The sequence below is a fragment of the Diplotaxodon limnothrissa genome, linkage group LG7 (genome assembly GCF_057381915.1).
Source record: "Diplotaxodon limnothrissa isolate DT_005_m linkage group LG7, D_limnothrissa_male_GT1.1, whole genome shotgun sequence".
NCBI lineage: Eukaryota > Metazoa > Chordata > Actinopteri > Cichliformes > Cichlidae > Diplotaxodon > Diplotaxodon limnothrissa.
In genome coordinates this window covers 26619838-26634790 of record NC_140602.1, presented here as the reverse complement: position 1 = coordinate 26634790, position 14953 = coordinate 26619838, and the positions used below count along the sequence as shown (strand labels likewise).

The 14953-nt window shown below is 39.0% G+C and overlaps 1 protein-coding gene across 4 annotated transcripts in view; it reads right to left on the bottom strand.

Annotated features, from left to right (window-relative positions):
• The window catches only part of LOC146628386 (NT-3 growth factor receptor-like), a 78038-nt gene that overhangs the window by 18448 nt on the left and 44637 nt on the right, over nt 1-14953 (bottom strand). Inside the window, exons 7-13 of one of the 4 annotated variants that reach the window (XM_085357799.1) lie at nt 12104-12245; nt 8467-8579; nt 6864-7044; nt 5478-5492; nt 4256-4270; nt 4063-4109; nt 3509-3614 (exon numbers count right to left, since the gene is read on the bottom strand). In XM_085357799.1, coding sequence (XP_085213925.1) covers nt 3509-3614; nt 4063-4109; nt 4256-4270; nt 5478-5492; nt 6864-7044; nt 8467-8579; nt 12104-12245 — 619 coding nt within the window. Of the gene's footprint in view, nt 1-3508; nt 3615-4062; nt 4134-4255; nt 4271-5186; nt 5204-5477; nt 5493-6859; nt 7045-8466; nt 8580-12103; nt 12246-14953 lie in introns of all 4 variants that reach the window. The other 3 variants (XM_085357797.1, XM_085357798.1, XM_085357796.1) reach the window with 3 other exon arrangements.

Genomic DNA, 14953 nt, shown 5'->3' with positions numbered 1-14953 from the left:
TACAAAATTATTAATGATGTTTGCCATTCGCTGGCTGTAATTTTTAGCAATATTTTTTTTGTCAAATGTTGAATAATTCTTCTTTTAAATCTTTTGAGATACAGATGATGACGATTGGTTGGATTCATCCTTTCTATGTCATTTTAATCTGTAGACCATCAGGATCAGCTGTGAGTTTCTTAGTGTATTTTGGTGATTTCTTATTGTCCTCCATTAAGTTGGAAAGAATCATTCTGTTGGGGAGTTTAAATTTTCATGTTGATTACAGCTTGTGCTCCATAGCTTCTGACTTTCATAATCTTCTAGAATCTTTTCATTTTATTCAACATGTGACTCGGTAAACACATAGCTGGCCCAGCCAACCAACTATGATTCTGTCACTTGGCCTGGACATTTTTATTAGTGATTATAATGTCTTTTATTTGATGGTTTGTTTGTTTTTTAGCCTTGACAGCTTCTCTATTGCACATACCAAGTACTCTTGACACATTACTGGTGGAGAAAATTTGGAGAACTTTTTGCTAGAAATATCTTTGTGATGATATGGAAGTGTGTGCTGCTTTCACTGTGTTTAAATATACTAGCAAAGTGCCACTTTAGTCAAGCCAGCACTCCTTGGATCTCTGAATCCATCCACAGTTTTAGGGGAGTTTGCCATAAAACGCATAAGCGCAGACAATAGTCAGGACCCGTTCCCCAACCTGAAGGTGCAGGAAACAAACCTGCTCATCTACTGGGAGAAACCCAAATGTACAGGCAGGAAACTGGGTTGATACTAGGATACCCACCCTGGCTCACCACCTCTCTCCATGGGCAACTCCAGACTGAGACAGAGTCCAGCCCCTCTCCAAGAGACTGGTTTGAGAGCCCAAGCCATGTGTTGAGGTGAGCCCCACTATATCTAGCCAGTACTTCTCAACCTCAGGCACTAACTCAGACTCCTTCTCCACCTGGGAGGTAACATTCCATGTCCCATTAGTTTTGGTAGTCAGTTATCAGTCTGCCAGGGCCCCTGCTCCTGGCTGCCTCCCGACACACATTGCACCCAAACCCTACGGCTTCTGCTGTGGGTGGTGGGCCTACAGGAGGATGAGCTCATGTCACTTTTTCAGGTTGTACCTGGCTGGGCCCAATGGACTAAGGCCTGGCCGCCAGACGTTTGCCCTCCCCGGGCCTGGCTCCATGGTTGGGAGCCCTGGTAATCCTATCCCAGGCTGGGTAAACTGTTCCCTCAATGTTCTACTCATAGGGGTCTTTTGAAGACCCCTATGAGGTCTTAAAATGACTTAGAAGATATATCTGAAATATTGACCAAAATGAAACCTCAGTCCTCTGTAGTCACTCTGATATATTGCTCTTTGCGTTCAGGTTGTGTCGCCAGATGCTTTAAACGGGTTTATCCAACCACCACTGAAAAACAAACATTGACACACCACTGAAGAAAACCTACAGGCCCATTTCCAAACTTCCTTTCATTGCCAAAATATGTGCCCAAAAGTTTGAGACACAATTAAGGAATGTTGGAGAAGCACAATATTCTTGAAATTTTCAATCTCTCTGTGGAGACTACGAAACAACTGTAATCTAACTACACTGCAGTACAGCAATGTGAAGATGAAGTGATACACTCAGTATTTCTCTGTTGATGAGAAATTGTCCCAATAAGTATCACAGTTAATGGTCACCCATCACTGAGCTCTGACCTGTGTGCATACTGTCAAAGCTAATAATTATCATAATAACTGCAACTATGGGGTTTCTCATTTGTGTAAGAACATCATCACCTTAAGTAGTTCAACTCATTTTACCTCAGAGAGCACAGGGTATCTTTGCAACTCCAATATTTAACAGCCTTTAGTTTTATTAAGAATGAACCTACACACAAGTCACAAAGTGATTGTGCCTTCTGCAAGGTGAAACACCATTTTTTTTGTCAGTTTCTCTTCAGAAAAAGCTGCCTGACAGCAGTTTCAGGATAGAAAACATTCATCTAATTGGGCTTTTGTTGCCTCTTTCTTTTACACCTTTGTGAAACCCTTTAAATTAAAAATGTAAAAGCTGCACTTCAATCACATCTCAATTGTTCGATTTATGGATTGTGTTGGTGCACAGAAGAAATAAAAATTGTCTAGTAACTTTAATTCTCATCAAGACACTAAAAAGAAAATTTGGTTTGAACTGAAGCACATAAACTCTCCAACCAAACAGAGTGACAATGTGAAGCTGAGAAAAATCCAAGCTTGACTCATCATGCCTGGACCTTTTCCCACTCTAATCCCTTTCGAATCCACTGATATGAGTCAGGCTGGTAAACATGAGCATTCTGTGGACAGTTTACTTTCACTATTTCTAGATTTGATGTGTGCAAACACCCACCTCTAGATACCACCTCATGATGGCAGTGTGTGAGTTGACATGCAGTAGCTTTAAACCTCTGTTCTGCTGCAGACACTCAGCTAGGAGTGTGTACTACTGCACGGCAAAGGCCACATGCTACTCAGTGTACCCGTTCCACCCATACTGCATGCCAGTAGCATGCTTCTCTTTGTTGATTTTTTTATAGTCAAGTTTTCACCACTAGTGTCTCCCCATTTATTTTCAATGTAACATTTTGATTTCAATTCAATTCAGTTTTATTTACATAGCGCCAAATCAGAGCAACAGTTGCTTGAAGGTACTTTACATTGTTAGGTATAGACCCTACAATAATACCGAGCATGTTTCTAATTGCTTCTCAGAATAACAATAGGGAGAATAAATTATGCATGGAAACATCTGTTTCCCAATATTTCCAAGGAATTGTACTGCTTTTGTACACACTTGTGACATTTAGCAAGCTAAAAATCCCAATATCTTTGCCATCAGCAGTATAGCTAATCAAATAACATACAACACAATGTATTGCTTAGTCTTGCAATATGTTATCATAATCAGTTCATATAGATTTCAACAGAATGCTGTGCTGGTTGTTCCTTACTAGTCAGTAAATAATATAAAATAAAAGTCTTATCCAACCAAAAAAATGATTTCATCCCAGCATGCATCAAGTGACAAAGGGGGAAAAGAAAGATGCTGTAGAGGTCAAAGGTGAAAAAACGCCCAGACTGGCCAAACAGTCAAACTGTTTTTTTGGCACTTTGTTGTCTCCTATGTGTTCTTCCATTGTTCCTCCATTTGGTCTTGACTGCACTTGTATTGCTTGCATAGTATAGTACCATGTTTGCATAGTATGTCACAAATATTATCTGCAATTTTCTGCAGCCCACCACACTATATACTCATATGAGTGTGTGCACACAATGAAAAAACGAGCAAAGCAGATTTCACACTTTTAATATTTCCTTCCAAGGATTCAGTTCAATTTTATTTCTATAGTGCAGATTTAGAACGACTACAATCAGCACTGTGAGCTCCTCTTTCTGCTGCCCACCTTCATACAAGTCACACATGTGATTTTTATTCCAGATCAAAGACAGAGTAGAAAGACTAAAAATACATTCGCTCTTACCTTTCATGCCAAACTTGGATCGTCCACCATACTTGTTGATGAGAAGAAAGAGAACCACCAGCATTAAACTTAGGGCAAACCCTGCCAGGCCCACTGCTATGGATACCTGTAAATCACATGAAGTCTAAACGTCACAGTCACACAGTTTCACGGCATTGAATTGAAAGTACCTGACTTCTAAAGTATTTTCAGGAGCGAGGACTCAGTATCTTTAGACCCACAAACATCACAAAATACTGTCTTCAGCAGGCAGTAATCTTTGAACTAGTAAGATTTTTAAGTTCTAAAACCAAATGGTGAAGAATCCCAAGTATTTAATCCCTAGATATGAGGGTCGTCAGCTCACTATCAATCATGGGCCTCACCACATGCCAAGGTGTGAAAAAAGCTGTGGGTCATTATCAGCAGAGGTTTCGGGTGAAACGATTGGGAGACCTTAGCTCACCCTATTATTTGACCCACTGAAATCACCTGATGCAAGATGTGAATGGCAGTTGAGATGCCTGGGAAGGGGTCTAAAAACTGCACTGTAGGCAGCAGACAGTTTCTCTTACCCCAAAAGTATCTTCCTCCGGTATGTGAGTCTCTGCAGTTGGAATTACTGTAAGAAAAACACAAAAAATGTTAGTTTGTTTTCCCAGGCAGAGGTAAAGTACAGGTGCATCTCTTAGTTGTTGGGTGTAGCTGGTTAGTGTTTGGGGCAACATAACTGACTCGTTTTAGGCGGTGGCATCTTATTCCACTCACCTTTTTCTGTGGGTCCTTTAAGAAAAAGAAAGAAATCACACATTATTAACAAATTCTTGCAGTTTTGCTTGATATGATTTCTGCTGCTGAACAGTTTCGTTTGTTGAATGTTTTTTTTCATAATGTTAGACAAAACAACAAAAAATAATACATGCAACAATTCAACTCAATTCAGTTTTATTTGTATACTGCTAAATCACAACAGTAATTTCCTCATGGGGCTTTTTATTGTAAGATAAGGGACCCTACAATAATACAGAGAAAACAGAGGAAAACCCTATGAACCCCTATGAACAAGCACTTTGGTGACATTGGGAAGGAAAACATCCCCTTTATCAGGAAGAAACCTCAAACAGAACCAGGCTCATTGGAGGAGCAACTATCTGCCACGGCCTGCATTACTCCATATTAAACCTTGGTGTGTGAAGAGGGGTCTGTAATTACATAAACAAGCACCACTTCATCTTCAGCATATGAGTTATTTGCTCTAAGGTGTGTGTTTAAGAGTTATACCAATGATTCAAGTACTGGTAGTGTTTCCCAGAGGAACCACAGTATGGAGTCTTACACAGTGAAGATGTAAAACTATTAGTAATATAATTTACCTCTGTGGGAGTCGAGTTCAGGAAGCTGTTCTGTATTGTGTTAGCACATGACACTCAAGTTGACAGTGAGGGAATTATATCCTTAAATTTAGTTAGACCACTTTCAGAAAGACATTTACTGCAATGAAATTTATTCCCAAATAATCTGTAATCTATTATTGTAAATGTTATTAGCGTTAGTAAGGAATTAGTTAGGGCTTGACCCTGAATCCTCAGCTGCAATAGCTCTAGGCTGATGATGCCTTGAGTGTTTCAGCTTTTTCACTCACTTTGTGTTTATGCACCTCTCTGAATTCAATGATTATTATTTATTAATAATCCCTGACTCTTTTCCACAGTGTGTCTTTGTCTTCCTCCCCTCACACGGCAGATGGCTGCCAGTTCTGTAAGCCTGATTCTGCTGAAGGTTTCTTCCTGTTACAAGGGAGTTTTTCTTTCCCACCATCACTAAAGTGCTTGCTCATAGTGGGGTCAAATGATTGTTGGGCTTTTCATTGTATTGTTTTTTTGTTTTTTTTTTAAAGGAAAACAAATGAAATGGAAAACTACATAATTTCCCCTAGTGATCAATAAAGTATTCTGATTCTGATAATGTATTGATGGATAATAAAACTCACCATAATCGTAATCATCTATAAAAGAAAGAGAAGAGAAAAAGTGACGATTGGAAAAGATCCTCTGTAAGGCATACTCTACAAAGGAATCTGATCAAACAACCTACGGCATCACTTCAAAGAAAGCAGGTGTAAATGACTGAAAATGACTTAAAACTGAAAATGTGAAAAATTTGGAAATAAATAACACTACTAAGAAGCTTATCATATCCTGTATGACTTTTCTAATTTCTCCGCATCTAATTTACACTTAGGCTAAATATAAGCATTATTTCACAACTATATCCAGTACTAACACAGGGCGATGATTAGAGCATGTTTTGTTTTATAAGAAAACTGTGACACTGAGTCAAACCGAATGCTAAGTCATGACAGTGTGCTTGATCGTAATCTCTGATAAAGCACAGGGAACTAAAATGTCCCTTTAGCAGAAACTTGTTGTTTTGTTTTGTTTTTACTTTTTCCTGCAAAGGTTCTAAACAAAACTGAAAACTGAGCTTGAAAGCAGCAGAATAATGCAGTGGTTCCTTGTGGTACAAGGCTAAATTAGACAGGGAACATTTCATGTTTTGTTTGTTTGAATATTACTTTTAATGTGGCAAAGCAGTTTTTGAGTTTCATTATTGCCATTGTTTAACATTCGATCACCATGCAGACTAATAATTCAGAGTCATGTTCAAGAGTAAAGATTTTTCCTTGATTCAGACAACTGATACATTTGAAACTTCCATGTTCACTTTAACAGGGGGCACTTGCAAGAGTGGGACCCTATGGTGCTGTAGCCCAAAAAGGTTGCGTAACTTTTACAGGATAAACATTCTTCTTGTTCTAGTTTGTGAAAGATTTTGATAAAATAGAAATGGCATGGAACACATCTGCAATGATACATGTAGATTTCTCTCTGGACTGGCAGAAATGGATGACATTTAAACCTTTTAAGAAAGGGACTGGAAAATGTGCTCCAGCTACAAGAGGATCCCATTCCTCAGCCTCCCTAGGTAGATCTATGCCAGGGTATTGGACTGGATGCAATTAGTTAAACCTCGGATTCAGAAGAAACAATGCAAACTATCGGATTCCCAGACGGAGAACCGTGGTTTGACTTCCAGCCAATACTAAGATGGTTTGCAGCTCATCTGAACTGGCAGGAAAAAGAATTAGGAACTCGACATTCAAAGCCACGGCTCTCAATCAGAAAAGGATGGAGTGCCCACTCAAAATGTACTGCCCTTTCTCTGAGTCTTGTTCAAAAGTAAGGGGAAACTGGAGCAGGTGAGTGACAGATTGATGTAGTGCCGACAGCGATGCAGGTGCTGTGGTGAAGACACAGCTGGGGTGAAGGCAAAGCTTTTGATTTACTTTAGTATAACTCTAAATGATTGAACTTACCAAAAGGCTTTTCCAGGAAGTGCCCATACACAGTACTGGTGGCTATGCCCAGGTAGTTTCTGGCCTCCAGAGTATAATTGCCATTATTGTGGTGTGTTGGGTTTTTAAAGGTTAGGCATCCCTCTATGTAGTCCAGGTAAATATCCATGTCAGGCCGCACATACTCAGTGTGGGAAATTTCCTACATTGTCAAAAAATGACAAGGATTGATGTGAAAGAGATCAGCTACAGCCCTGAAAACTTATGTGCATGATACAGTATACAGAGCTCTGTAACATTTCTTCTAAGACTTTGTAGAAACCTTTACTTTAAAAGTAAGTTTAATATTTTTTTCTAAAACCCTAGTAGTTATTGTTGGTAGTTAACAAAGCAGGTTTTTTCTTAAACCAAACAGCAAATAGTAGTCCCTCAGAAATGTAATGATAAAGCTAGATAGAAGTCTAAATAAAATATATTAATAAGCTGATAACAATGGATGATATTTGATATTAATTGAAATTCATCTTCCCCTATGTTCCAAACATTGCCCTTTTGGCTGTTTTGAGGTAATGATGTGAAGAAAATGACATGGAAACAGTTATGGTAGCTTCTGTGTAACATTTGGACTGTTAAACAAACCTTTTCTCCTGCATTTCATAAAATAGAACAACATATCTAGCATTTGCTAATTCATATTGCATTATGATTCCATGGACCCAAATTGTATTTTTATGCTTAGTGTCAGTCACCTCCTGTTTTTAAATTCTAACTGCAATGCCACATACATACTAGCACGGTTGTTTCCAGGATCTTTCAAAGGACTTGTCACTTGGGGAAACAGCAACAAGTCTGAGGGGTGCCACAGGAAATATGAATATTTAATCAGAAATAACTTTTCTTCTTCTGTCAGCTGCTCCCTTTAGAAGTCACAGCAGATCAACTGCCTCCATCTCTTCTTATTTCTAGAATCCTCCTCTGTCACACCAACCCTCTGCTTGTCCTCCTCCACTTAATCCATGAAAGTTCCCTGTACCCCTCATCTGCACATATCCAAACTATTTCAGTCTTGCCTCAAAACCTGAACTGTCCCACTCATATGCTCAGTTCTAATCCTATCTCATCCCCATTTAGGATTACAAAAAACAAATTTAGCATTTCTATGGTACATGAAACAAACCAAAAACTAAAATTTGAAAGGACTATTTTCAACTTTATATAATCCATAGTAAGGTTATTAGAATTACCAAAATAAACCTTGGATAACTACAATTGTAAGTGGAATTGAAGCTTTACAGACAATATGTTTCTAATAAATGGTTGCTGAGTTACTTTCAACCTAAACCAGTCACAACCTTGCAGTACTTGTATTAGAGTTGATGAGTATGTCTTTTTTTATTTTATTTACCTCTTCCCAGTGGCATTTACCCAACAATTTACTGTAATGTACTGAGTAAATACTAACCAAGGGGCTGTAAATGTAACCGCTTTTTTGATGAGCACAGAAATTCTGTTTTTTCATAAATGACATTTCCTTTTACAGAGAGTAACAAGTACACAACACATTTTTATCAAACAAAAAAAAAAAGTGCACAATAGATTTACGAGCATGAAATTAAAAATATACCTTATCTTGATAGAACCATCGTAAGACTGGGTGGGGTGAACCACGAACGGTAAACTCAATGCACGTGTCATGGCGGCGTTCTGGCTCCTTCAGCCTAATAATGGTGGGAGGAACTTGAGAGACAAAGAGGACAAAGAATAAAGAAAAAAATGTAAACGATCTGCACTTGTATAGCACATGTTAACAGGTACTCACCTGCCTAAGTTAAAATTAAACCAAAGAAAGAAGTAAACTATTTTTGTGTTTCCCATATAAACTTGATCGTTTTTACTGTCAAAAAACCTTAAAACACTGAAATGTGCACTTCTGAAATTGCATTGGATTTCCTTTCAGGTTTAAGGTTTTTAAGGTTTTAAAGTAGCAGTTTTAAAAAAAAAGATTGAGAAAAACTGAATGATTTTGGCTGTCTTGTAGAAAGCAACAAAATGACAGAAGTATTTCTACCCTTTCTACCACCTGATCTGCTTGTGTCAGAAATTAAATCCCACTTCACCATCAGCCTCCAGAAAGTCTCATCAAAGCAAACTACACATCAGGACAAATTTAAAGGGTATTTGCATGTGGACAAAACTTCAAGTATGAAATTATTTTTATAGGTATTTTAAATAATTTTGCCTTTAACAACACCAAGATAGCGGATAGACAGTGCAGCAAGTTCCACAGCCAGACTCGGCTCATGTTCATTACATGTTCTTTTGGTCAGTTGGCCATAGCTGGTATAATTTTTTCAATAAACTAATACTGAGTAAATTACATAAACCAGTTTACCTTTGTAACATTTTCTGTTTTAGTACCAATAATAATCCTCTATGCTCCTCCTCATGGATCCCTTTGTGTGTAACTATGCTTGTGTATGGGATGAACTTGAACTTAAACATGCTTACATCTAGTGCTGAATTTATACATCATCAGGAACACAGTGGAGATGTCTCAAGAGGTGATAATATTAGATGATGTTTTTCTAGATGTACTGAGTTTATATAGCTGTTACCTTGGACAGGTCTCCATTAAAACGGGTTTTGATGTCAGTGGGACTTCCGAGTTAAACAAAGTTTATTATAATAATAACAATAATAATGATAAAAATAACAACAAATATCATTATACATAAATGGATGATTGTATATAGATATTTAAAGCTGTAATGAACACATTAAAAAAAAGAAAAAGAAAAAAAAAAGCTTGGGTGGTAATGGTAAATGGACTGGTCATGTCCCCGGGTTTCTACCAAGTATTTTGAGTTTTTGTTTTGGGCTCATAATTTGTTGCTTTTAAATTTAGTTCTGCATTATTTAGTCTTGAGTATAGCTCTTGCTAGTGCCTCTGTGTTTTGTTTCTAGTTCCTTGTTTAACTGTGTTAATTCCCCTTTGTGTCCAGTCTGTCCTGTCCTGAAGTCAGTCTCATTTCTGTATTCCTTTTCATCTCTAGGGCGTGTCCTTGTCCTAAAGCTTTTCTTCTCTACCTGAGTAATCGAAGTGTTTTATAGAAGGTACCCCATTCACCGATTCATACAAGCACTTCTTTTTATTCATTCACACAGATTAATACACATATTAACACATTAATGGATGCATTGGAGAGCAACTTGGGGTTAGTATCTTGCCCAAGGACACTTTTGCATGCAGACTAGACTAGATTATAGCTACCCCAGTAAATAGGTGAAATATAGTGGGTAATCCCTAAATACCTGAAAATACCTGGAAATTGGAGCAATACAATAATTAATTTAAAAAATGAATACATACAAAATAAAAACTATATGGTCAGAGGTCCCGGGCAGCTCAGCAGAGTGAGCCCAAGCAAGTCAGGAAATTTGATAAATATATAGATCTCTGTATAATGGAGACCTTCCTCACTTTTAATGGTTACTAAGAATAGCATTACACAGATGTTTAGACTGGAATCACACAGCTGTCTTGATCAAAGGGAGGATGACCCAGTGCATGACCCCTGCCAAAAAAGCCCCCACACTATGCTGGGAGACAGCTTATTGGTTTCTTTGCATTTGCTGCCCCCTCATGGGGTTATTCAGACTGGTCCAGATCAATATACTACAATAACCTGCTGTTGATACAGATGAGGGAAAAAATCTACTGCAGCTTAAAAAAATAATTATGCAGCTTATTTCCAGGTGACTCATCCCCCTGTATTACTGCATTGTTAACCCTGAACTCGGTTTCTCCACCTGCCAGATCCCACTTTAAACACTGCTAAATAATAATAGAAATAAAAAATAACCAAAATAGTTATAGTATACATCACAAAAACAAAGTGGTCTTTCGGCAGTTGAACACAGCCTCTACAACACTTAGTGTGAGACTAGGTACCAAGAATAGAATAGAATAGAATTCAACTTTATTGTCATTGCACATGTCACAAGTACAAGGCAACGAAATGCAGTTTGCATCCATCCAGAAGTGCCACTTCTGGACTGGCAGAAAACAAAACCACACTGTAAGAAAATGAAGTCAACATGTAGTGATCATGAGCTGGCCGTGATGTTTCCAAACAAGAAATGTAAGAAACTGAGATTCCGTTCCATCCAATTCTGAGGAGAAGCAGCAGCAGGGAGACTGGTTTGATCCAGGAGTTAAAGCTGTATAATGGCTTTTATACATATTTCAGGATGTCAGTGGGACAGTTTGAGCTCTTGCTGGCAGAGTTGGGACCACATCTAAGGAGGCAGTGAAATCCTTTTAGAGTGCCCACTGACCCAGAGCAGCATCTACTGTAGCTGTGGGTCTGAGATTAAATAGGATTACTCTACTATTTCCCAAATCTTTTTTTTTTATCAGTACTGGTTCTGAAAATTTAAAAAGAATCGAGCTTGGTTTGAAAACATAAATTCCGCCAGTTACATGGTTGGTGTAAACAGCTGCATTAAGAATAGTTGAGTCTGAAAACTAGTTTTAACACATAAAATATGTCCACTGATTTTACATGTCTGTTGTGCATAGGCCTTTATTGCTATAATATTCTTGCAGCCGCTTCAGTCCTTTACAATCCAAGGCCTACCCTACAATCTCAAACACAGCTGCAACATATTAGTCACTGTGTGACATTATTTAGCCCTCTGCATATACAGTACCCTTGGCTGCAATAAACCTTAAATACCACTAGTATGCACTCAAAGAAGACAACTGATACCACAGTAATTTCTCCCTGCAATATTCTAAGATTTGCACAAACATTAACCTAAGTACAAAGAAGCAGCTATCTAATAACGCTAATATATTATATACTACTATATACTAATACTTATAAATATTGATTCAAGACAATTACAAAATTTGGCAGCTAAAATAGAACTAAAACAAAAATAGATGTAAAGTCAAAATTTTAACAATGAATTTGTCAGCTCCCATCTTTAACTAGTTATTACTATTATTAATCTCTTCCACAGTATTTCAGTCACTTAACTGCCTCATAGAAATCTCAAAGACAATCTCGTAAAGTAAAGCTAGAGTTTTAATTTATGAGTGCATCTTACTAAGATTTATATATTTAAAAGAAGAGAGCTTAAAATGGATACAGTAGCCAACTCACATTTCCACAACTATTTATAATGCTACTTTTCACAGTTTTTATGGAGTGCAGTTTTGTGTATAACGTTGTGTCTGTGGTGTATCTACTTACAGTGAACAGTTAGCTGAACTGAAGCGTTGGTCATGCCCACTATGTTGGTGGCAGTGCATACTAATAGGAAGTTGTTGTCATCTCTGCTTACATTGACCAAGGTTATGTTGATGGAGTGAATAGTATTGTCGTAGACTCTAGCCTGGAGGGACAACAAGATAAAATAAACAAGCATAAGCAACAAAAATATGGTCCAATAGAAACATTGATTGTTTAGAGGATGTCATGGTCCTGGGCCATGTTGGCCCAGCATTCTCAGTTTTCATGCATCTTGTATTTTTCTTTATTTATGCCTTGGTTCCCAGGTTGTCCTGTTAAAATGTTCCTTATTTGATTACCCCCTGTGTGCCCCTCTGTGTATCTGTGAGCCCTCATTTCCCCTCCTTGTGTTTCATTCAATGTTTTCCCCAGCCCGTTATGTCTGTTCTCTCTCTCCCCTCCTGTCTGCACCTCTGTGCACTTCCTGTTTCACTTTGTCAGTCTCCCATCAGTGTTGTTTACTCCTGCCGTGTCTTGTTATAATTATCAGTGTCACCTGTGTTCCCCGTGTGCTCCTACTTCCCTCGTTAACCCTCTGAGTATTTATGTCCGCGTCTCCCTCAGTTCAGTGTCGTGTTCTCCCTCATGACTGTGTGCCCCTCCGTGTGTTTCCTCGTGAGTCAGTTCCTTTATGACTCCCCAGTTTAGTTTCATATTATTTTGTATCGCCTTAACTTCCATCAGCAATAAAGCTGTACTTTGAGTTCAGTCCTGTTCTCCCGTGAGTTTGCGCTTGGGTCCTCATCCTGCCTGCACACAGCCTAAATATGACAGAGGAAGCAATTAATGAACTATACTCAGCAAGACCAATCGAAGAGAAACAGTCTCAGCGGTTAGTTATACTTTTATTTATGAAGAAATTCATCGCTAGTTTAAAAACACACAGCTCAACAGAGTTCTTAATCTGAAGAAAGAAACTTGGTCTTGTTCCAGTTTTCCTCTATCAGTGACAAGTAGTAAGATGTCTTTTCTTTACTAAGGTTTTTTTTTTTTTTTTTTTTTTTAAACTTAGAGTAACAAAACATTTTTAATAAATATCTACTAAATTACGGAAACACTTTCGAGCTACTGGGTTATCTGTTTTAAGGAGTGCGTTTGAGAATTATACTACAACTCAAACCAAGAGCACAAGTTTTGGAGTGTAGCTGCACTAAATAAATGGAAAAATTGCAATACTAAGCTGAGCACCAGATGCAATGTCCTGGAGACGCTGCTCCTACCTGAGATGCCACCTTTCCCTCCGGCGCAGCTGACTCCCATCAGCAATTAAGGGTATTTAAGCCCAGAGCAGGGTGAGCTCTGGGCCAGAGTGCCATTTTGTGTGGGTACAGCTAGTGAGCTGAGTGTTTGCGGTGGGTTCCAGCTAGTGAGCTGTGTAGTGTGTTGTCCAGCTAGTGAGCTGCGCTTTCCTTTTGACTTTTTGCTTTATTTGACCAACGCCTGAGTTTTGTTTGTGTTTTGTTGGTGTTTTATGGTGATAACGGCTTGTCCGTCTCTTTTAGTTGACTTACTTCAATAAAACTGTTTTATTTAAACTGTTTCGCCTCCTTGACTCCTTTTTCTGACCCGGTCACTTTTGTTACTTCCCCCTCACCGCCTAGACCCCCCCCCGGGGAACGTAACAGTGGTCTACAAAAAATTTGTTCAGTGCCTTCTTGGAGAGACTGCACAGTAGGTCTGCTGCCATCGACCAGCGAGCCAACACACATGTATATTAAAATCTCTAACAATGAGAACACAATCATAGTTGGGCATAATCCCAGCTACAGTGGGGCAAAAAAGTATTTAGTCAGCCACCGATTGTGCAAGTTCCCCCACTTAAAATGATGACAGAGGTCAGTAATTTGCACCAGAGGTACACTTCAACTGTGAGAGACAGAATGTGAAAAAAAATCCATGAATTCACATGGTAGGATTTGTAAAGAATTTATTCGTAAATTAGGGTGGAAAATAAGTATTTGGTCACCCCAAACAAGGAAAATCTCTGGCTCTCACAGACCTGTAACGTCTTCTGTAAGACGCTTTTCTGTCCCCCACTCGTTACCTGTATGAATGGCACCTGTTTGAACTCATCATCTGTATCAAAGACACCTGTCCACAGCCTCAAACAGTCAGACTCCAAACTCCGCCATGGCCAAGACCAAAGAGCTTTCGAAGGACACCAGGAAAAGTATTGTAGACCTGCACCAGACTGGGAAGAGTGAATCTACAATAGGCAAGCAGCTTGGTGTGAAAAAATCAACTGTGGGAGCAATCATCAGAAAATGGAAGACATACAAGACCACTGATAATCTCCCACGATCTGGGGCTCCACGCAAGATCTCATCCCGTGGGGTCTAAATGATCATGAGAACGGTGAGCAAAGATCCCAGAACCACACGGGGGGACCTGGTGAATGACCTGCAGAGAGCTGGGACCAAAGTAACAAAGGTCACCATCAGTAACACACTACAACGGCAGGGAATCAAATCCCGCAGTGCCAGACGTGTTCCGCTGCTGAAGCCAGTGCATGTCCAGGCCCGTCTGAAGTTTGCCAGAGAGCACATGGATGATACAGCAGAGGATTGGGAGAATGTCATGTGGTCAGATGAAACCAAAGTAGAACTTTTTGGTATAACCTCAACTCGTCGTGTTTGGAGGAAGAAGAATACTGAGTTGCATCCCAAGAACACCATACCTACTGTGAAGCATGGGGGTGGAAACATCATGCTATGGGGCTGTTTTTCTGCCAAGGGGACAGGACGACTGATCCGTGTTAAGGACAGAATGAATGGGGCCATGTATCGTGAGATTTTGAGCCAAAACCTCCTT